Below are 21,130 nucleotides of genomic sequence, written 5' to 3' on the forward strand. Positions count from 1 at the left end.
GGAGGTAGGCAAAGAGGCAAACCAAACATAGACATCCGTTCGGGTGAGTTGTTTCAGCTCTGCCCAGCAGCAGCATCCTTTCGGCCCGCGTCCGCCTTCCCATCGTCGCTCTTCACCTCCAAGACATCCATTACATTCTCCTCCCATGCGGCAACGGGGACTTTCTTCTCCCAATCTGCGAGAACGACGTCACCCTTCTTGAGAAGCGTGGTCTCTGGTTTCTCCTCTTTCCCTTCAAACTCTTTGCCATCCAGGCCAGCGAAAACCGCCTGCACGTCTAGCCCCTTCTCAGCCTTTCGATAGAGGCTGAGTAACTTGTCGCGCTGCGCGCGCTTCACCTCGTCTGCTTCTTTAAAAGTTGCTGCTGTCGCTGACTTCTGACCGGGCTTCTTAACCCCGGTGGCAGGGCTGCTCTCGTACCCTTTCAGGACACCCTCGATGATCCCCAATATGGTCCCGGCTCGCATACCTAGCTGTGCACCGACAGGAAATCCGGCGTCGAATCCATGCTGGACGTGATCGGACTTGGAGGCAGAGATGCCATCGCGGTAGCCTGCGGTGACGTGCTGGCGGCGGAGGGAGGGGAGTTCGGAGGGTTCGATCGTTGAGTGTGAGGGCGCTTGCGTGGCATGCTGTTCAGGCTGGGGAGGGGACGAGCCAAAAATGTCGTCGAGAGAAGATTCGGCCGCGGACATCTTGCCTGTTGTTGCGGGTTCTGAGGTGATAGCGAGTGTGTGTGTGTGTGTGTGTGTGTGTGTGTGTGTGTGTGTGTGTGTGTGTGTGTGTGTGTGTTGGTGCAGGTTGACAGCAGGAGGTGAAATTCGGGCGGGAATAAAATTTGGGGATCCGTGGATCAAAACCGATCGACCTGGATCCACATTTATACAGCGACGTACTACTAGGCTGTGGGACTGCTCAAGACCGAGAGCATAAGAGCAAAATTGAAGATGGCTTCCGATTCCCGTGTTCCGGATAGAATTATCATCTCATTACTTGCAGCGGGCGTACTTTGTTGAGCCGCTTTGGCGTAGGTCGATCAGTCCAGTCGCTTGGAGAACTGGAACTTCCCAGTTGCAACACAACTTGCTATCAACAAACCGCCTGTTTGGATATCTCCAGTAACCCGAGTTCTCCATCAATGGCTTCACGACTTCGCCTGTTTTATATTCTGGCTCCTCCGGTAGCAATAACGTACTGCACCCACCGCGGCCTCAGCAATCTCGAGGCGCGATATCCCGCACTCCCAGCGGACGACACAACGTGCAGCGCGGCACTCCGAACGCCAAACCGTCCGTTCACACAACACACGCCACGTATTGATGTCTATTGCGCTCATATCCCTCTCCAACATATTTCGCTGTCCACATCTACACCACCACCGCTCCGATTCTCCTCATGGGTCGCGGCATTTCTCAATGCGAGCTTCAACTTTAGATGGGCCTTTGCTGTGTTCGACACTCCCATTCTCAGGTGGGAAGACCTTGTAATCAGCCTCATCACCAAGCACCAGAATAGTAGTCGTGATTTCATTTCTCCGCAATTTCATCTTGATATGTTCTCTGCGTTCCCGATCACTGTTGGAATTGACAAGCATAGGCACACCATTATGGGCATCGATAAAGAAAGATGGATGAAAAATGAAAAACAAAAGCTGCTCCTCGACATTCTGACGATTGATCGTTTACCATCAATGACTAATCCATACGGTTTGTTGGTGTCGTGGAAAATGTCTGATGGGCTACGTTTGTTCTTCGAGAAGATTGCGCGCTGGGGATACCCATGGCGACTTATGTCTGGGGGGAGGTACGAATTTAGTGCCTCAATGCCTTTTCTAATTCCTGGGCGTGAACATGAGGGTATGTTTGTTGAGGTCCGAATTGCATCGGCGCACGATTATGAAGTTGTTTCTGGGGAAGGAGATCTGGCGAGCCAGAAGACGATACCAAAATTGGCAGCCAGGCTACATGGAGCATATGCAAGGCTCATTCTGGCTCAGGCTGTGGAGAGAGTACCAATCCACCAGGCGTACAAAATGGCACAGATGCGGTCACGTTCCTCCAGTGCCTAATCGGTGTTCGGCGCTATGTATTTTGGTATATACATATACAACCGAATCATAGGCCTAGGTTGGTACTCTCTGAGTCTATCACATTTATCGAAGTTCCTGACATAACAGCCATGTTCAAACATTTCAGAGTACATGCATAGTTTGAAATCCCGTTCCTCTCGTATTTCTGCTGCATCTACGGACCAGCTGCATGGGCTATGGACCCCAGTAGGTGCCGAATAAATTGAGGATAGCGCCAGACCGGAGATGCTCGTGCTCGGTCTCCATCCCCGGACCCTCCTATACAACTCCACCCGAATCAACACTTTCTTCCGGACTGCAGACTTATAAATGTCCAGATCACTGTCCTCATCAGTTTCTTCAATTCCAATATCGATCCCTTGACTATAGTAATCATCTCTATCAACCGGCCGTATCATAACCCATATACGCAATGGTTCAAAACTGTGACATACCTCCAATTAACCGATTCTTTCCTCTTGCTTCCCTATTCATCGAGGAGCACATAGTTAGAAGAACTTACAAATAAAGCCTTTTTTTATCACCGGTGCCACTTCAGGTGTTGGTTCGAAGTCGCCACCGTTCTCTACTCGAAAAATACAGCTGTCTATATCGCCGCGTTCTCTACTCATAAGGTTAACAAGGCCATTGAATCAATTCAGAATGCTGCGGAGTGCGTTGGAAGCCGCGGGAAACTTGAATTTCTCCCGCTAGGTTCGTCGCTTGTACCATAAGAATTCCATGTCTACCCGTCTGCGATAGGTTGAATTTGATGCAACGGTGCAGAACCTAAATTGAACTAGGAGATAGGACAGGCGTGCATCTAGTGGTCCAGCCTAATTGTTTGCGCTATGAAACCCCTCCAAAGAAATCGCCGAGAAAGCCCTATATTAAATGATCCACTCAGCGTACTTTGTATGTGGGCACACCAAGAATTGGAGACTCGGCTTGCGGGACCGAGGTTGAATCATGAATCATGAATCCGTACCCTATTCAGGTGGGGTTTCACTTGAGCTTTTTAGCTCCCAAGGCTCCTCCTAACTTCCTAAGGCCCCAAGGCTCAACGTGGTCCGTCGTTATTCGGGGATTGTAACGGGCGGCCTTGATTGAATTCCGTTCCGGGGAGGGTCAAGTTTGGACCTAAGTAGTACCTCTGAGCTGAATGGTCCTGCCATTTTCACGGCCCACCCTCGCAGTTCATGCAAAGCTTGGGATACGTACTTGTGAATGTGAGCCGTGTCATCGATTAGACCATGGCCAACCACCGCACCAGTCACGAATTGGGAATGATCAGCCAGAGGCTTTATTTTACGCGGGGCTGATAAGCTGAGTCCTCAGCTTTCTCCTCCCGTAGGAGAGCATATATATATTGGTTGTTTCTCTCCCGTATTTCCCTGGCTAAATCTAAGTATAATATCCCTTCATCATGCCCTCTTCCCCCTCATACGACGTTGTCATTGTTGGTGCCGGTTTCTCGGGCGTTTATCTTCTTCACAGCCTACGCAAGCTCGGATATAGCTGCCGTGTTTACGAGTCTGGCACAGACCTTGGTGGAGTCTGGCACAGGAATAGGTACCCCGGCGCGCGCGTTGACTCCGAAGGGTCTATCTACCAATACTCCATCCCAGAGGCGTGGCAGACTTGGTCGTTTGAAGAGAAGTTTCCCGCAGCGCAAGAAATCCGAGACTACTTTGCCCATATAGATAAAACTTTGGATATCAAGAAAGATGTCGAGTTTTCCACGACTGTGACTGGCGCGCAGTTTGATAAGGATGACTCGAAGAAATGGAGGGTTGAAACGCAGGATGGACGGGTTACGACCTGTCGATTTCTGCTGCTCTGTGTCGGGTTTGCTTCGCAGCGGTACGAGCCTAGTATCCCCGGATTGGAGACTTTCAGGGGAGACGTATACCACTCGTCGTCATGGCCAAAGGATGGCGTGGACGTTCGCGGCAAGAAGCTCGCTGTCATTGGAACAGGAGCATCAGGCGTACAGATCATCCAGGATCTCGCAAAGAAAGCAGAGTCAATGGTCGTATTCCAGCGAACGCCCAATATCGCTCTCCCAATGCAGCAAAAGACATTCTCGCAGAAGGATATAGAAGACCTAAGGGCCCGTCATTCCACTCTTTTTGAAACCTGCAAACACACCTTCGGCGGGTATTTAGACGATGCACACCCAGCGAAGACCTTCGACATCCCAGCGGAGGAAAGAGAGGCCTACTACGAGTCTCTCATGCAGAAAGGCGGGTTTTCCTTCCTCTTAGGAGCGTTCAGTGACTTTTTAACGGACGCCGAAGCCAACCGCGACGCATACAATTACTGGGCAAAGCGAACACGCGCAAGAATCACCGATCCCAGAAAGAGAGACTTACTCGCGCCCCTCGAACAACCCCACCCAGTCGCTGCAAAAAGATGCTCCCTGGAACACGACTATTTCGAGCAATTCAATAGACCAAATGTAGATCTAGTGAATCTTCGCGAACCAGGACAGGCCATTGTCTCCATAACACCGGAGGGAGTCAAGACCGGAAACGGGACTGTTTACGCCGTCGACGCAATCGCCCTCGCTACAGGTTTCAACAGTTACACGGGGAGCTTAACCCAGATTAAAGGGCTCAAGAATACATCGGGCACCACACTCGCAGAGGAATGGGGCCAGGACGCCGGCGTCAAAACGTATCTCGGCATGACGCGGAAGGGCTACCCGAATATGTTCCTCGCATATGCTGTCCATGGACCAACGGCACTGAGCAACGGTCCGACTTCGATTGAGCTGCAAGCACGGTGGATTGTGGATGCAATCCGGAAGATTGACGAGTCCGGACTGAGTTATATTGAGCCAACGGCCGAGGCAGAGGATTCATGGAAAGCACAGATTAATGCTATTGCCGATATGACACTGTTTCCGAAAGCGGATTCGTGGTATATGGGTGCGAATATACCGGGGAAGAAGAGGGAGATGTTGAATTGGCCTGGGGGTTTGCCGATGTACGAGGAGCTTTCTTGGAAGGCGCTGGAGGGATGGGAGGGATTTGTTACTGCTTAGCCGAAAGAGCTGGGCAGATTTTGCTTGAAACTCGGATTTGAGTTGTTTGTATTTTGAGGTCTTAATAATACAATAACTATAGTTTGTCCTGATAATATGGCTCTCTATTCTAGCCTCCGTACAACGTTTATCTCTATGTAGATGCTGATTCACAATGTTAGTTCCTGGAATTCCCAGATGTCAACCTCCAGGCGCGCAATGGTAGACCCTGTAACTTCAGAACAGCTGGTTTGATAAACATAATAAACGTGACGGTTCCAACCAGCACACAGAGGATGTTCGTCAGATAGTAGCCGTCTCGAGTAACATTGCATGTGCCTCCACCCGCAACACAGCGGTTCTTCTCAGGCTCGAGAGCGCAGGAGAAAGGAGATGTGATTAGATCACCTTTCAGCGAGTCTGGGGCCGGGGTTTGACTTGGTGGAACACAGGTGGCCTGGGTGAACATGTCGACAAGTTTGAGGACAAAGTAGCGGGGGAATGTACCGCCTAGGTTTGAAACCCTGGAGTAAGAGGTCAGAGAGTTTGCATGGGGAGGATTATGAAAGGAACGTACGTTGCTAGTAGCGTCATGTAGGTACCCCCAATGGCGGGGTCGGAGACGCGAGCGTGGAAAGCGGATATGGCCACAAACATGACTGTGTTCATGAATGTCGAGACGACATGCTCGACAATTACTGTGAATATGTACCAAACTGGAACCTCAGCAGCTGCTGGATAGATCATGACGGTAAACTGGGCTAAAACAGCTGCAGCCAGCCGCCCGACAAACGCCCAGCACCAGAGCCGCATGGGAGTGTATTCCGTCGACCATTTACCAGCGTAGTAGCCTAGGCCGATTTCAAAAGGAAAATCAATGAGAACCACTAGAGCCATATTGTCCTGACCGAAACCCTTATCTAGAAGCTTCAGGCTGGTAACTCCATCGTTGGCCTGGAACCCAATTTTGGCAATCAAATGCACCAAGATAATGGTCTGGACGTTCTTGAGCTTTAGCACACTCCACATGCTGCGGTAAACAGCCGAGATGCTGTCGCGCTCGGAGACATGGTCTTCTTTCTTCATGACGGCAAGACCAGTGGTCACGATGAGATACATCCACCCCCAGATCGTAAGGTAGGTGCCGAGCGAGAGAAGGCCACCTTCAGCCGGGGTTGATCGGAACCAGCGGTTTGCAAAGTCTTTCGAGTTGAACGCGAGGAAGACGGTGTATGACAGGAAATGCCCCGCAGTCAAGCCGACAGTCTGGGCAGTGGAGGCGTAGGAAATGTTCGGTGTCGACATCAGGGTAATCGCCCACCCATCCACGGCAATGTCTTGGGTTGCACAGAAGAACACCAGTAAGAACCACCAGTATGTAAACTTCCATACACCAGCTCCGCCGTTTGCGCCGGCCTGTTTCATCATGTCTTCGATATGTTTCCCGAGGTAGATCATGGCCAGCCCAGCAACGACCTGAATAGGCGTGATCCAACTCTTCCGGCGCCCGAACCGGCGACTCCATACAGCATCCACAATGGGGCTCCAAAGTAACTTAAGCGAGTATGGATAGGATGCTAGCGAAAAGACACCGATCTGTCCGTAGGACAGATACGGTTTTAGCAAAAACGGGACCGATCCCGTCGCCAACCCCATGGGAACACCCTGAAGGAAGTATAGAAGACATAGCAACAAAAAGTTTTTCTTGTCAGTTGGAGGTAGATCGGTGAAGCTTGTAGTTGTCATCCCAGGCGTCTGGGGCGTTACAGGCGGATCTTGGTCAAGAGAAAAGCTGGTTCTGGACATGAAACGGTTTGCTCGCGCGGATGAGGAGGATTCGGCGGAAGTATCCCGCTTGCGCATTTCGATGTTGGAATTCATTTCGTCATGGGTATGACCGTTTGCGCCGGTCGTGACTTTCAGAGTCGGCTTTGACCGACGTTTAGAAAGAGTATTGGTTTTGCGCTTCATCTGTGAGCTGAGTACACTTCTGGCGATGTGTCGCGGTGAGGGTTCGTGTCTCGGAGATGGTCTCGGAGGAGGTCTCGGAAGGACACGCGTCGGAATTGGAGTCGGGGGCAATATATGCGATCAATCTCCAGATTCCGGTGAATGGTCCAAGGCTTGTAGTTCTGGTTATCTCTGATTTTGCATACTAGTGTCTTCTGCTCGACCTCGGGGTCTCGGTGGTGAGTGGGAAGGCGGCGAGGAGGGTAGGCACGTAGGACATGGATCTCCGAAGGAGCGAGCTGAAGGAGAGATGGGGAGGAGAGAGCGAAAGACTATGGATTGGATCGTCCTGGCCCCCAATAGCGCACGCGAGGGGGAGTAATGGAAATGAATATGGAGGTTAATTGGATTTTGATAAATTGCAAGCTGGCCTCAGTGGAAAATCCCAGGGACTCCGCACTGAAGAACCCGCTGGCTGGACCCTTAGATCGGCAGCGCTCCTTGTCTTCCAATTAGCACAGCCACGCCGAGTTCCAATGAACTTGTGAACTTGGCTTTTTGTCTCCAGAGTTCCCTTCGCGATTTGTTGGAATTCCCCGTTGGCTTATGCAGCCTCGAGGGCTGGCGCTGACTGTCTCACTGTGGAGTTTCTGACTATGAAAACGGTTTACTGCTTGGACGTTTCCAATGAGCTCAACTCCGGGGTATAGAGGTAAAACAAATATTCAAAACCAAAATACAACGTAAATGAGTCCCGGAGAAATCATCGCAGAAGAGGATGAGGGAATGTAATGAGCGTAAATTGCGAATCCGACCAAGGTACAACAAGTCACGTGACGTCGTCACCAAAACAATCGCACGGCATCCAGTTGAGCCCAAACAAACACCATCGCAACGCAAACAGAACTCGCCATGGACCTGAACGACCCAACAACGCAACTAGAAGAGGAGCTGGACTCCGAGATATCTTCAATCCGCCGCGAAAGTCCGTATCCTATTCTTTCCGCCAGAATCGCAATACAACTAACCTTCCAAACACAGTCCGCAAACTCCAAAGACGCCGCCGATTCCTCTCCTCGAGCATCCTCTCCTCGGAACCACTCCAGAAATACATCAAAGCTAGAAATGCACCTGCACCTGCCCTATCCAGCTTGAATGAAGACATATCCCCGCTTGTCCGCGCCGCAGGCTCACACACCCAATCGAACCACCACCGCATCGCTTTCTCAACAACCACCTTCCCATTCAAGGACCCATCGCCGACAAGCGACACCGATGGTGAGGGCTCAAAGAATCTACTCGGCGTGCGCATTGACGTCTGCGTCCGGAACGGCCGCTTCACGAAACCATACTATATCCTGCTGCGCAAGACGCGCGCAGAGACAGAGGAGGAGGGCCAGAGCACAATACGGCTTAAAATCTACCGGCATACAATACCCGCATTTATACCAGTTGAGCAGTTAGAACGTATATTTCTACCTAGCCCGCCCCGAGTGCTTGGTGATGCCGACGGCAACGGCAGTGGTGAGAACGGTAGCGTGGAGCCACAGCTGAAGAAAAAGCCGAACCCCCCTGTTCCGAAACAGAATCTGCCGGGACTCACCCGCGAAATCAGGCGCCAGCTTGTCGCTTGGCATAACCGGTTGGATGCGGTTCATTACCTTCGTGAGCAGATAGGTGTCGTGCGGCGGGATGAAGACGCCTATCCTGATGATGGGGATGACGGGCCGTGGGATCGGGACTTGCTTATTGACGTTGGTTTTGATTCCGGTGCCGGAGATACGCGATTGAAGAAGAATGAGTTTGGAATTGCGTCGTTCGCGCCGACGGCACTGGAAGCGGCGTATATTCGGCTAGAGTGGGAGGATGGTCGGGTTGGGAGATTCAAAATTTCAAATTCAGGACTGGTCGAGCGGGCAGTAGTTATAGGGGATGGTGGAAGAGACAAGGCGCTGGAAGCTACGCTTACTGGGGGAGATAGGAAGTTGCTCACAGTTCTAGACCGGTTGAGGCAGAACGCGCCGCTTAGAAGAGATAGTAATACGGCGTCGAATTCGGGGTAGCATACATATTAATATCGGCTTATAGCGGCCCAGTCAATGAAGGGATGATTTCTTATTGGATATCTCTACGCTGGATGAATCTAAAAAGAGCGAAGAGGACGACCAGGAATATCCAGAACAAAGACGCTATGCACATGAACCACTAAAAGAAGACACTCCAATGAATGCTCACAGATCACAATTAACTTGAGAAGGGGTAAAAAGAGTTGCCTAGGTAGTAAGTATATTTACAAGACATCTGTCAACCACTGGTCAGTATCAACAGGAGAAGAGATGGGATGATCCGCTGGTGTATAATGCCGCTCTTGATAATGCGAAAAATGGAAGGAAAGGGTATCATATTAACATCAGTTCGTAAGCTGGAGCGCGAGTCATACGTCCTTCTGGCGTTTGACATCAGTTTCACCGCCAGGATCTGACACGCAAATAGCCGAGTCGCGGGTTTCAGACAGCGAGTCCGAGAAAGATAGTGGCGGTAGAGGTCCGTATAGTTTTCCGTCCTTAATTTCGAGCTTCTTCCGCAGTATAGCCTCTTCTAGAACCCATCGGTGGCGCAGTTTTGTTTTCTTAACGTTTAGCGCCTGGAGTATCATTGTTTCCTCCTGTTCGTGCTCCTTTTGAAGCCCAGAAAACTCCGCTGAATGTTCATTTATCATGGCCTCGAGTTCCTGGTCCATCCGAGCAATTGCTTCCCGCAAACGAATTTCTTGCCGATCTCTTAAAACCTTGATCTTGGAAGTGTGAAGTTGGCCCATGGAATCGTAGTCGTGATGCTCCTGGGCTAGCTGAGCCTTATGCCGCTGCGTAAAACTGCGACTAGGCGTTGCCAGATCAGTGCCCGAGTGAGATGGAGACCGCGAATCTGGAGGGCTTGAGTTGCTAAGATAACCCTCCATATATTTGATACGTGTTCGGGAGTTGGTTTTCGCCCTTTCAAATTCTCGTATTTGTTCCATCTCAATAATGAGTTGTCGTTCTTCCATTCGACCAGCGTCTGCTATATTCTAGAGGGTGTGAGAACAAATTAGAAGATATTTGGGTTGAAGTCATACCTTTTCGCGTTTCTCATCTTCAATCTGCCGGTTTTGCGCCAATTTATCATCAAGCTTCGCTTGCTGTGCACGCCGCAGTTCATTGATCAGATTGTTTTGGAAGGAGATATGCAGGTTCTTTTCCGATGTTTGCGCATCACGCATCTGCTTTAACTCGGTATTTCCGAGACTTCTTAGAAGAGAATCATTATCAAACGCTGGGACCTCGAGTTTCAGGGTTTCCTCTTCGTCTTCCGGGGGAATGCTTGTTGGCCGGTGTGTATCGTTCGGTTTTGACTCCACGTAAAGCTTCTCGACCCCTCCCTCTCCTTTTGTAACGGTGATTTGTGCAGCGGGCGGTAAGAGCACTGTTGAGGGCGTTCTCCGTTTCCGAAAGGGTATTTTCCCGATTGCAGATTTGATACTTGATCGCTTCCTTTCCTTGTCACTCTTGTCACTGCCAGATATCACACTCAAGAATGAGCTTCTGTGTCTGGCGGGCCTGGTTGACGATTTTTCACCTCCGTGAGCTAACTTGCCCTCACTCGAGCTAAAAGAGGTTGGGCGAGTCGACAGAGTCGATGTAATGGAGCGAGTGCTTCCGCCTCTGGCTAGGTTTGATGAGATGGTATAATCCGAGAGGGACGAGGCCAGTTGGTCGAGCTGTGGAGAGTCGTGGTGATGTGTAGTTTCGCATATCGAATTGCGATCGGTCGAGGAACTAGAAGAGACGATCGGGGAGGAAAGATCAACCATTCCAGAAGCAATCGAGGCAGCCAGTGACGCCACGATCTCGACCTCAGGGACCTTGAGCCCCAGTTGTTTTGCTTCCTCCGTCAACTGTTGTTGCTGCGCGATTTCGTCCTCTTCAGAAGAAAGCAAGAGAACATCCCTGCGATACTGATCTTCGTCAATACCAACGGACTTGGTCGACGCCATGATGCAATTGCAGATTCCTTTATCCTTTCTCACACATGGAGCGCATTTAGCGTCGAGACTATATCGAACGGTGTAATGAGCGGCCAGTGATTTGCGACGAACCGAGGAGCGAGTAAAGGTGGGAGAAGCGATTATCGAAACACGGTATGCGCGACACTCATCGGCTCGCCCACGGTACCAGAAGCACGGTGGACGAGATGGGATTGCTCGAGAGCAGCATTCGAGATGCGAGGGGAGGGGAATCGAGAAGAATTGAGTGAACGGGCGGGAGTAGTGAAGAAACACGAGAGGGGAGCTCAGCCGTGTCAGTGAAGAGGAGCGATGGAGAAATGGTGCAGCGGATACATCGAGGGAGCCGCTGAAGAACCTGATTTGGGCGTCGATGCCGATTCCTCCTAATTAACGGGCCCTAAGAGGACATTACGGAGGGACTCCTACACAAAAAATAATTCTTGTTCGCCGCCGTTGGGCCCTGTTTGCGACCAGGACCCGCCTGACCAAATCATGACTACGCTGGGACCGACCAAGCACCCACACGATAGGCAGTCAGGAGGGCACCAGGCGGCTCATTCTCGCCTTGATGGGCAGGATCATAGAATGGGATGGGCAAGAGTTTGCTGTGCGTCCGAGCCCACGAACATAGGCAATAGTCTGCATTGCTTTTGTTGCTGAGAACCAGGGGGCCTTGACTCTCAGGCCCGAGTCATGGTGCGAGGGCCACAGAGAGAGCCGTGGTTTCAGCCACTGCATCGCCTTGGCTCTGGCTCAGGCACCGCGGCTTCAGAGTTCAGACCCAGGGGACATGGCACAAGGATCGTTGATCTACACAGTATTTCATAGACTCGTTTTCAATTAACCACCGTAGCCTCCATACAGTCCCGTCTGTTCTCCCCTCCGACCAGCAGTCCTGCTTGCAGCAAGCACTTGCATACCGAGGACTTATCGGCGGCCCACCCGATAAGACCCCGTGATCTCCCCCGCTTTGGTGATTGTCAATTGATGATGTCGCTGAGGCCTGGGAAGGGGACGTGCATCCAACTCTCAAAGCCTTTGTTCACCGCAATTCAATGGCCGGAGCCGATGGATATCACCGCTCGTTCAACAAAGCAAAAACCATGTTGTATGCTTTGTCTCTTGCCTCCCGTTGCACCGCGTTCTTGGGCGAGACGTTCCAACCATGGTCGCAGCCCTCCATTCTCTGGGAGACAACCTTGCCGCCAGCCTCCTTGCCCAATTTCACCGCCAGTTCCTCGGCTTCTGGCGCCAGGCTGTCCCCGGCTGCCGTTATCATCAGGACACGGCGAGGGAAGCGATCGGGTTGTGCATAATACGGCGAGATCCGAGGGTCTCTCTTGTCATGCGACGAGGGGATGTAGCACTTGTCAAACAGCCGAGCCAAAAACGCGGGAAGCGGGGCTCCGGTAGGATCTGGAGGCACTTTTGAACCGGGATCGGTATCAAGGTCAACGGGCGGATAGAAGGTGATGACAGCATGAAACGTCTCGCGAGGAAACAGAGTCGATGAAGCAGCTAGAGCGAGATTACCTCCTGCGCTGAAACCTGAAATGGCGATTCGAGCGCGGTCAAACTTGTCTGGCTGCTGCAATACCCAATTTACCACATCCTCAACGTCGTTGAGTGCCGCTGGGAATGGGTGTTCCGGTGCCAGCCGGTACTGGACATCCAGAACTGCGTATCCAGTCTTCTGGTTCACTAACCTACAGAATTTGTCGTCCGATCCATGGAGAGGAAGAATAAATCCACTCCCGTGGAAGTTTATAAGAACTGGAGCAGGCTTTGGTCTGGTTGTAGACTCGTAGACATGGATTTTGATGCTTCTTGAAAGCTCTCGCGACTGGATCTGATGAACGTCATCCGGTTTCGGGGTGGGCAGCCTGGAACGGGCAATGGTCCGTATCAGGACTGCCACCACTTTGCAGTAAAGGTATGTGAGCCAGAACATAAAGAAGCGATTAGATACGTAATACCCCCGCGATCTTGCTGATTAGGCAATTAGGCGCGTGGAATGGAGTTCGCCAGATGGAGATAACTAGTTGGTTCCGAACAATTTGCACTTTCGCAATGAGGTCGATGTCGGCGCCCGAGCCCAGGGTGTGTGCACTAACTAAACTGGTCATATCCGAGGCACTGGGGACCAAGTGAACCAACGCGCAATACTGTCGCATCACGAAACCGATGTCGACGGGTCTTGTGCCTATCATGATCCATGAGCATCAGAGCAATCTCTTGGGCCCATAATGACCCGCTGTCTTAATCAGGTAAATTGATCAAAGAGTGGAGGTTCTAACCGTACCACGTGTCTACTGTCTACGGAGTACGGCGTAGTATAGTACCACATGTCCGCCAGTGAATTCTATACACAATAATGATGAATGACCATGCATACACCGTAGTACGTAGGAGCAAGTTTCTCATGTCAGCGTTAAACTAAACGTTAAATCCATCTGAGGGATACGTCATGTGCTGGAGGCTGGAGCTGACGGCGGCCGTGGCCATAAGCCACACCTCTCAATCTTTGCTGCGACAGCCTTATCACAACGGACGGTCGACTCTCTCCACGGCCCGCCGTTAACCATCAACGGCTCCAACCGCCTCGCCAACCATCGCACCCGTCACCCCCTTCATCAACGCACGATTCTGCCAAATACTTTGGGCTGGCTCTATTCCTCGACGGTTGAGGCTCAAAACATTGCAGATCTCTGCACTATCGATTTATATTCCCGGGGTTGCATGCCGCGAGTGTCCCCGTCATGCCGTCTCCGAACCAGCCCGGAAGCACCAAGTTCACGGTCCTGATCCGTTTGCCTTTCCCCAGAGGCGACTTTGTAGATCCTCCACCAGTGAGCACCTCAGTCTTTCCTGTCGAGTAGTAGCTATGATCAACTACTAACTATATCATTATTAGGTGGACTGGAATGCAGCTAAAGACCAAGCACTCTGGGACATTCTCTCCCGCCCGTCAAAGGGCAATGATATAGACTGTATGCCAAGCCATCAACTCCGCATCCAAGATAGACTTACTGACTTTTTCTTATCAGGGAAAGAAATGTATTAGCACATCCGATCGGATGCCTTTTGCAAACTAACTTTTCCTAGTGCCGAGAGCTTCGACGTGACGCTCCAGTTTCTCCTCCAGCAGGCAGCTTGGTTGTATGATCGCCAGTTATCGCAGGTGCGCGCGCAAATGCGCAAAGTCGGCAACACCCATTCAAATACTGCCTCACCAACCCCCGGCTCGATTTATGCCAGCACGGCCTTAGGTCAAACAGCCAAGCCTGGCCAGGGCAGCAGTAAGTCATGGCAATATCCCTGAATTCATTACTTTCGGTCTATTTACCTCTGATAGGTTCGCGGGCTCCGTCCCGGTTGGCATCACAACCAAAAGAGAACCCACCGACACGAGGTAAATCCCACCACCTTCTTTTTCGGTTGTTGTTTGGTTTCCTAACTTCGTGTAGCACCGCTCCCGAGGCGCAGTAGCTCTGGAAACACTGTACAGCAAGTTAGGGGTGCCCGAGAGACATCACATCCCGGAACTCCAACCACAGAGTCTAAGGAACCGAAGTGGGAAAGCCACGGTCATCGACCTTCAACAGGCCGGCGCGAGCAAGCGCATGTTCCTGCCACTGTTCAGAAATCTCCAACACTCAAAGAGGAAGATTTTACGTCAAGCTCATCCGAATCTGATTCGGACGATGAAAATTACTCCGCAGCAGGTCAAAAGGGTATAGGGATCAAAAGGTTTGGGCGTTTCTCTACGCATCGGCCTGGCCTACGAGATGACGACGATGATGACGACGATGAATCACCGGCCTTCCTCCCCCTTTCACGAGGTCATGGATCTATTGCCCACAGGGCATCTGGTCATGACCTAAGCACAACGTTAAGAATGGAGCAAGAGGGTATCTCTGCGCAACAGGGACGAGGGGCCGAGCCGCCTCAGAACTTGAGGAAATCGGCCACTACAGAATCTTCCGGAAGCTCAATAAGCTCCGGTGTACCGGTCACTCACTCACACGGCCAGCGACGTAATCAAATAGATCATCCCAGCCCTCGACGAGCCGCCGATCTCGCGCGCATGAGTCCGCGGCGGTCTACAGCTTCCGGAAGGGATATTAGCGATGGGACACCCAGCATGGGAAGCAGTTTCAGTGACCTGGATGGTATGGCACACCCCCTTAACCCCGAACATTTGATTAAGCTGACATCGACTGTTCAAAAGGGGATACGAGTGTGACTCAGTCAATGCTTGAGGAGGCTCTTATGAGCAATATGCAACATGGCGGCATGGCAAGTCGGATGAGTACAATCAGCCAAGCGCTGCGCAGTCGCTATCTTCCTTAAACGTCTACGTTTCTTTTTGGAGGTGGCGCAAAATAACACTCAATTGTATGGACACCGTGAATAGTAAATCTAAAATTGATGCTCCGTATGACATTGGAAATCTGTTGTTAGGCGACGCGAGGTGTCAGCGGGCTCGCCTCTTAAAGATCAAGCTAACCGTTTGCAGAACGGAGCTGACACGGTGAGTGCTTCGAGCTTGGCTATCCTTGTGCAAGCTTTACCCTTCTGGTTAGCGGCATTGGATTTCTCTTATTGATACATATTAGCGAAAAAGAGGCTTGCTTGGCGGTTCATATTTCTCAAGCTTGAACCTAACGAGCTCGTGTTCATGAAAAGCTACTGCATTCTGCTGACAGCTCTTCAAAATCGTGGGAGACTTAGGACCCGGACTTATCTAAAGACGTATCCATACAACCACGCGGAAGCTCGCTACGTACGAAATCTTGAAGAGCACCAAAATGTATAAATAGGGAGAAGAATCCTGCCTTTGAGTACTAGATTCACATCAACAAAATACAAACATATTTTGGATATCCACACTGATCCAACCTTTCGTGATCATCAATAATCGCTTCAAAATGTCTTTCTGGACCTTTGCACCTAAGCCCAAGACCGCCTTGGGGTATCACCGGGTCCTTTCCCCGAATGGCGGTGTCAAGGTATCGCCTTTATGTTTGGGAGGAATGAACTTCGGCGAAGGCTGGTGAGTGAAGAGTATTCCTGAACCTTTCGGCCGTAACTTAATGTTCTATAGGGAGCATTTCATGGGAAAGTGCAGTAAGGATGACGCCTTTGCGTTGATGGATGCGTTTTATGACATGGGGGGCAATTTCATCGATACGTATGTTTCTGTTCCCACTCACTCTAATGTCTATATCTGACCTAAACTGCGCAGTGCCAACAATTACCAGGAAGGTGACTCCGAGAGATGGATCGGAGAATGGATGGAAAGTCGCGGGAACCGTGATCAGATGGTGTATGCCGTTGTCTCATATCCAGCAACCCTAACCAACACTAATTTATCGGCCTACAAGGATCGCAACCAAGTATACCACTGGCTTCCGCGATGCTCATCATGAGACTGAGCGCATTCAGTCAAACTTTGTCGGAAACTCGTTGAAATCGCTCCAACTCTCTGTTAAATATAGTTTGGGGCACCTACGCACTGGTTACATCGATCTGCTCTACGTGCATTGGTGGGACTTCACGACCGGTGTGGAGGAGGTAATGCACGGCTTGAACACGCTGGTCACGTCGGGCAAAGTCCTGTATCTGGGTGTGTCTGACACGCCAGCCTGGGTAGTTGTCAAGGCCAATGAGTATGCTCGTGCTAAAGGTCTGCGACCTTTCTCTGTCTACCAGGGATTGTGGAACCCATTATGTCGCGATATAGAGAGTGAGATTATCCCTATGTGCCGAGATCAGGGTATGGGTATTGCTCCATGGGGTCCGCTTGCTCAGGGAAAGCTTAAGGCAGCAGCAGCTAGAGGGCTTACTAGAGGAGGCCGGTCTGACGAGGACATGACAGAGGACGAAACTCGTGTATCGGATGCCCTGGATGAGGTTGCAAAGAGCAAGAATACAACACTTCCAGCCGTGGTATGTTTTTCTCACCCCAAGACCGATGCGAACAATGACCAACTATTATAGGCAATTGCGTACCTGCTACACAAAACTCCGTATGTCTTCCCGGTTGTCGGACAGAGGAAAATCGAACATCTGAAGGCCAACGTCGAAGCGCTCGGGATTGAATTATCCAAGGATGACATGGATAAGATTGACACAGCTGTACCGTTCAATCCTGGGTTCCCAATGAACTTCATTTTCCATGGCAAATACGATTTGACTCTCACTGCAGCTGAAGTCCCATTGACTCGGAAGGCTGGTCATATTGACGCGCCCCCGTACCAGGGAATTGTCTCTCCGAGGAGATAGGCTGGGAAATAGTTACGAAGGTTCATGTATCTAGCTGGTAATTAGGCCAAATAGTTATCTACCTAATGGTGTTTACTTGACTGCCAAAACCTCATTGATTGACGACACTTCCCGCAGAGGTGTCTATTCTCTAACCTAACACCTGCCAGTTTGAACAACTTGGAGTTCCAGAGTGGGGCTGCAGCTCGAATGCTCCTTCCTATATTGTAGAAGTTCTGACCTACCTAAAGGGTAACACCTTCCTCGAATGCGTATTCGCATTTCACCTCGCAGGGAAACTACAACCGCTTCCCCGGTGGTTGTTTCCGCGAAAGCGAAACTCTTCTCCATCGTCCCTTCCTTAGGATGCTGTATCTTATTATGTCTCCAGGGAAGACAACCCAAGAGCTATCGATTGCTTGGAACAGCTCAGCACCGAACCTGCTTGTCGGCGGGAACTCCGATGCGGATCATGTGACTGAGGCACCGAAGGCGGTCAAGCTCTGCCCCTCGGCAATCGTCGGTCCCTACAGCTTATTGTTCTGACATCAGCGGCATGACAAGTACGTCGTACAAAGGAGAACGTTCAACAGCGTACTTATTTAAGGAGTCTGTGCTCACCAGGTAATATTCTTGGAGATTCGTTATTTTCAATTGCTCACCCTTTTCTATCATAATCACGATGCTTATTTGACTAGTATATCCTCTGACAGCACTCGACTACCCCGCCAACGGAAATGACGCCCGCCGACAGCGAATCCGCATACTTCAACAACTACCCTCCACCTAAAGTCCTTCCCAAACATGAATCGCTCGCTAGATCGTTCATAGACTATCATGTGGAATCCAGTCGGCGCGTAGTACTCGTTACCTCTGGAGGAACTACAGTTCCCCTCGAAAATCAAACTGTCCGCTTCATCGACAACTTTTCTGCGGGAACAAGAGGTGCCACATCCGCTGAGTACTTCCTACAGCAGGGATATGCAGTGATATTCCTACACCGACAGTTTAGTTTGCTTCCATACTCCCGGCATTACAGCCATTCGACCAATTGCTTCCTAGACTTTATGGACGAGGGCGCCCCGAGCGATTCAGGCAATTCAGACCACGGGCCCATCGTTGTGCGGAACGAGTACCAAGATGAGATGCGGGATGTGCTCCGGAAATACAGATATGCGAAGCAGAACAACCTCCTTCTTTTGATCCCTTTTACCACGGTCTCTGAGTACCTTTTCGAACTGCGCATGCTTGCAAAATGCATGAACCCTCTTGGCCCCAACGCGCTTTTCTACTTGGCTGCTGCGGTGAGCGATTTTTTTATTCCGCGCGACCGGATGGCAGAGCACAAGATACAATCGTCTGAAATTCCCAAGGAATTCAGCGGTCCCGAGGAGGCTATTGGCGCCGATGACATCTACACAGGCGGGTTTGAGCAGAAACAAGCTACGTCAAGCAAGAAGCTAGTCGTCAATTTGGATCCAGTCCCCAAATTCCTCCACCAGCTCGTGGACGGCTGGTCACCAGAGGGAAGCATGATTGTTTCCTTCAAGCTCGAAACTGACCCCAATCTGCTCGTCTACAAGGCCCAGACGGCGCTGGATACCTATTCCCATCACCTGGTGGTCGGAAACTTACTCTCAACCAGAAAATGGGAGGTCGTGTTTGTCACTCCAGATCCACCACATGAACGCTGGATTCGAGTTCCCAAGTCACGCCGGAGCAAGAGCATCTCTGGTGTCGAAGATCAGGTGGGATTGGCCGAGGCCGCAAAGCGGTCATTAGGGGACGATTCCTCTGCGACTCCTGATGGTGCAGAGTCTTCGAAGAATGAGGCGGCGGTCACAACCCGAGAAGGCACAGAAATCGAAAGCCTGATCATTCCAGAGCTGGTCAAGCTGCATTCAAACATGATTGGGAAATTCCATAAGCAATAAACTATTAGTCTAGCTCTGTATTTTTAATGGTGCATTGTTAGAAGTATCTTTATGAGATTCTACGGGACCAACGGACCTGTCTTTTGCCCTTGGTGACTGCTTTCTCTCATTCTTGAATTTGGATATCCGGAAAAGACAGCATCGTGGCCATATAGTACAGGAGAACTAGTAAGTAAGATATAATTATAAGATCTAATCTGTTTAGGTACCATTTGGCATCTTTTCTATCTTAATATAGCCCATGTCCGAATCTTGAATGAGGCCCCGGTATAATGTCAAACCCACCCTAATTCTTCAGCTGTTTTTGAGCCTCCGCCCAGTCGCGCGCACTCTTCTTCGCGCTCTCCTCGCCAACCTCTCCAAATATATCCACACCAAGACGCGCGGGAAAGTTCATCCGTTGGTGTCTTTCTAGTGACTGAATAGCCTGGAATGCGTCCTCAGGCAGGACAAAGTCTACCAAAAAGGTCAGTCAACAAGAAGGCGACTCGTAAGGAAGGACCAGCTTGACGAGGACAGGGTGGACAAACCTTGGAAGTTACTCTGGATCCTCTCGGAGGTCACAGATTTCGGAAGCACAGCTGTTCCTCGCTGAACAGCCCAACTTATGAGGACCTGGGCTGGGGTTTTGTTGAGAGTTTTGGCGATCTCAATGACAAGGGGGTCGTCAACGGTTCTAGATTGATCGCGTCAGTTTTTGCTTGTCCTGCTGAATATTGCGATTGTGATAGAAAATTCCTACCGAGGGATATTGTATATGTTGTTCCCGAGGGGAGAGTATCCAGTTACTAAGATCCCCTGGATGGTTATCTTTCTTAGTAGATGTCCTTTGCATTGCTTCGAGGGACAGGTTATAATAAATCTACCTTTTCTTTAGACCACTCCAGTAACCCTCTTTGTTGGAGATAAGGGTGGGCTTCGATCTGATTGACGGCAGGTGGTATCTTAGCCCTGGGAGATATATCTCTGTCAGTCTTTCCATGGTCTTGAATAGGAACTGAAGTAGTGAACCATGAACATACGTTTCGAGGAGTTCTTCAATCTTCTTTTGGGTGAAGTTGCTAACACCAATTGACCGCACTTTGCCCTTGGCAACCAATGCCTCCAAGGCAGCCCACGTATCCTTGGTTGGGACGTCTATCACGGCAATTAAACCTGTTTTCTCATCTATAGGTTGGATGGTTGTGGTTGAGTGGCGGAAGGCTACAGGCCAGTGTATCTATACCATTCACAGACCGTATTAGAGACAGCAATTGAGCGCTAGTGGAAATCACAAGACAGCCGGAGAGACTCACCAGATAGAGATCAAGGTAATCGGTTTGAAGGTCGCTAAGTGATCGATCCACTGCAGCTTCAACATTCTCAGGGTCGTGATGGGTATTCCATAGCTTGCTCGTGAGCTGTCCGGGTTAGGGCTTGATGTCGTCACTACTTATATTGTGATATTATAGAACCCACAAAGATTTCTTCACGCGGTACACCTGACGCTTTGATCCCATCCCCAACTTCGCGTTCGTTCCCGTAGACCGATGCAGCATCGATATGACGGTACCCATTTTGGAGCGCTGCAGTTACTGCGTTTTGCACTTCGTTCGGCTTGGATTGCTATTTCCAAAAGAGACACCGTTATTTATTGTCTTCAAGGTGAGCTTCAATAGCACATACCCAAGTTCCTAGGCCGACGGCAGGGATGGCGTAGCCCGAATTGAGCGTAAATGTGCGTCCCGAGGCCATTGTTGCGTTTCTCTGCAAAGGCACGTATCTTAGTTGCTTCCAAGGAGCGTTCTACATTGCACCAGAGTCTTTTAGTTATTATGTAGGAAAGTAAATTGTCGGAT

At 50.5% G+C, this 21,130-nt stretch overlaps 11 protein-coding genes across 11 annotated transcripts; 6 read left to right on the forward strand and 5 right to left on the reverse strand.

The window, feature by feature from the left end:
• Positions 1–53: 53 nt before the first annotated feature.
• On the reverse strand, positions 54–695 carry ASPSYDRAFT_87767 (Yae1 family protein; the record flags this gene model as incomplete). The annotated part of the gene is made up of 1 exon (XM_040851897.1): positions 54–695. The coding sequence occupies one exon, from the start codon at positions 693–695 to the stop codon at positions 54–56; it is 642 nt and encodes a 213-aa protein (XP_040705020.1).
• Positions 696–764: 69 nt separating this feature from the next.
• ASPSYDRAFT_43134 (uncharacterized protein) lies at positions 765–2,221 on the forward strand. Its single transcript, XM_040846595.1, has one exon. The coding sequence runs from the start codon at positions 1,139–1,141 to the stop codon at positions 2,066–2,068; it is 930 nt and encodes a 309-aa protein (XP_040705021.1). The 5' UTR covers positions 765–1,138; the 3' UTR covers positions 2,069–2,221.
• Positions 2,222–3,494: 1,273 nt separating this feature from the next.
• ASPSYDRAFT_87769 (flavin-containing monooxygenase) lies at positions 3,495–5,117 on the forward strand (the record flags this gene model as incomplete). Its single annotated transcript, XM_040851898.1, has 1 exon — positions 3,495–5,117. The coding sequence occupies one exon, from the start codon at positions 3,495–3,497 to the stop codon at positions 5,115–5,117; it is 1,623 nt and encodes a 540-aa protein (XP_040705022.1).
• Positions 5,118–5,274: 157 nt separating this feature from the next.
• On the reverse strand, positions 5,275–7,067 carry ASPSYDRAFT_56575 (SD08430p; the record flags this gene model as incomplete). Its single annotated transcript, XM_040849238.1, has 2 exons — positions 5,275–5,620; positions 5,674–7,067. 2 exons carry the CDS (start codon positions 7,065–7,067, stop codon positions 5,275–5,277), a joined length of 1,740 nt encoding a protein of 579 aa, XP_040705023.1.
• An 891-nt stretch (positions 7,068–7,958) lies between these two features.
• ASPSYDRAFT_146985 (uncharacterized protein) lies at positions 7,959–9,109 on the forward strand (the record flags this gene model as incomplete). The annotated part of the gene is made up of 2 exons (XM_040841672.1): positions 7,959–8,031; positions 8,088–9,109. The coding sequence occupies 2 exons, from the start codon at positions 7,959–7,961 to the stop codon at positions 9,107–9,109; spliced, it is 1,095 nt and encodes a 364-aa protein (XP_040705024.1).
• Positions 9,110–9,480: 371 nt separating this feature from the next.
• On the reverse strand, positions 9,481–11,079 carry ASPSYDRAFT_87772 (uncharacterized protein; the record flags this gene model as incomplete). The annotated part of the gene is made up of 2 exons (XM_040851899.1): positions 9,481–10,113; positions 10,162–11,079. The coding sequence occupies 2 exons, from the start codon at positions 11,077–11,079 to the stop codon at positions 9,481–9,483; spliced, it is 1,551 nt and encodes a 516-aa protein (XP_040705025.1).
• A 1,087-nt stretch (positions 11,080–12,166) lies between these two features.
• ASPSYDRAFT_56578 (putative esterase/lipase) lies at positions 12,167–13,042 on the reverse strand (the record flags this gene model as incomplete). The annotated part of the gene is made up of 1 exon (XM_040849239.1): positions 12,167–13,042. The coding sequence occupies one exon, from the start codon at positions 13,040–13,042 to the stop codon at positions 12,167–12,169; it is 876 nt and encodes a 291-aa protein (XP_040705026.1).
• An 808-nt stretch (positions 13,043–13,850) lies between these two features.
• On the forward strand, positions 13,851–15,444 carry ASPSYDRAFT_148063 (multidomain presynaptic cytomatrix related protein; the record flags this gene model as incomplete). The annotated part of the gene is made up of 7 exons (XM_040841777.1): positions 13,851–13,940; positions 14,006–14,081; positions 14,139–14,148; positions 14,197–14,390; positions 14,447–14,503; positions 14,559–15,263; positions 15,323–15,444. The coding sequence occupies 7 exons, from the start codon at positions 13,851–13,853 to the stop codon at positions 15,442–15,444; spliced, it is 1,254 nt and encodes a 417-aa protein (XP_040705027.1).
• A 149-nt stretch (positions 15,445–15,593) lies between these two features.
• Positions 15,594–17,515, forward strand: ASPSYDRAFT_43141 (uncharacterized protein). Its single transcript, XM_040846596.1, has 6 exons — positions 15,594–15,625; positions 15,711–16,147; positions 16,199–16,285; positions 16,340–16,420; positions 16,479–17,043; positions 17,095–17,515. The coding sequence occupies exons 2-6, from the start codon at positions 16,023–16,025 to the stop codon at positions 17,377–17,379; spliced, it is 1,143 nt and encodes a 380-aa protein (XP_040705028.1). The 5' UTR covers positions 15,594–15,625; positions 15,711–16,022; the 3' UTR covers positions 17,380–17,515.
• Positions 17,516–17,770: 255 nt separating this feature from the next.
• On the forward strand, positions 17,771–19,420 carry ASPSYDRAFT_806669 (phosphopantothenate--cysteine ligase CAB2). The gene is made up of 2 exons (XM_040851053.1): positions 17,771–17,982; positions 18,057–19,420. Exon 2 carries the CDS (start codon positions 18,096–18,098, stop codon positions 19,290–19,292), a length of 1,197 nt encoding a protein of 398 aa, XP_040705029.1. The 5' UTR covers positions 17,771–17,982; positions 18,057–18,095; the 3' UTR covers positions 19,293–19,420.
• Positions 19,421–19,578: 158 nt separating this feature from the next.
• ASPSYDRAFT_77452 (aldo/keto reductase) lies at positions 19,579–21,026 on the reverse strand (the record flags this gene model as incomplete). The annotated part of the gene is made up of 8 exons (XM_040850892.1): positions 19,579–19,748; positions 19,823–19,968; positions 20,035–20,090; positions 20,159–20,243; positions 20,315–20,511; positions 20,588–20,692; positions 20,751–20,897; positions 20,958–21,026. 8 exons carry the CDS (start codon positions 21,024–21,026, stop codon positions 19,579–19,581), a joined length of 975 nt encoding a protein of 324 aa, XP_040705030.1.
• Between the last annotated feature and the right edge of the window lie 104 nt (positions 21,027–21,130).

Source organism: Aspergillus sydowii, assembly GCF_001890705.1.
Source record: "Aspergillus sydowii CBS 593.65 unplaced genomic scaffold ASPSYscaffold_3, whole genome shotgun sequence".
Classification (NCBI taxonomy): domain Eukaryota; kingdom Fungi; phylum Ascomycota; class Eurotiomycetes; order Eurotiales; family Aspergillaceae; genus Aspergillus; species Aspergillus sydowii.

Bases quoted from the DNA above. Each gene is read 5' to 3' on its own strand.
- ASPSYDRAFT_806669 (XM_040851053.1), top strand. From the start codon at position 18,096: ATGACGCCCGCCGACAGCGAATCCGCATACTTCAACAACTACCCTCCA.
- ASPSYDRAFT_43141 (XM_040846596.1), top strand. From the start codon at position 16,023: ATGTCTTTCTGGACCTTTGCACCTAAGCCCAAGACCGCCTTGGGGTAT. The intron at 16,286-16,339 runs GTATGTTTCTGT...TAAACTGCGCAG, and splicing joins GGGGGCAATTTCATCGATAC to TGCCAACAATTACCAGGAAG. The intron at 16,421-16,478 runs GTATGCCGTTGT...TCGGCCTACAAG, and splicing joins GGGAACCGTGATCAGATGGT to GATCGCAACCAAGTATACCA.
- ASPSYDRAFT_43134 (XM_040846595.1), top strand. From the start codon at position 1,139: ATGGCTTCACGACTTCGCCTGTTTTATATTCTGGCTCCTCCGGTAGCA.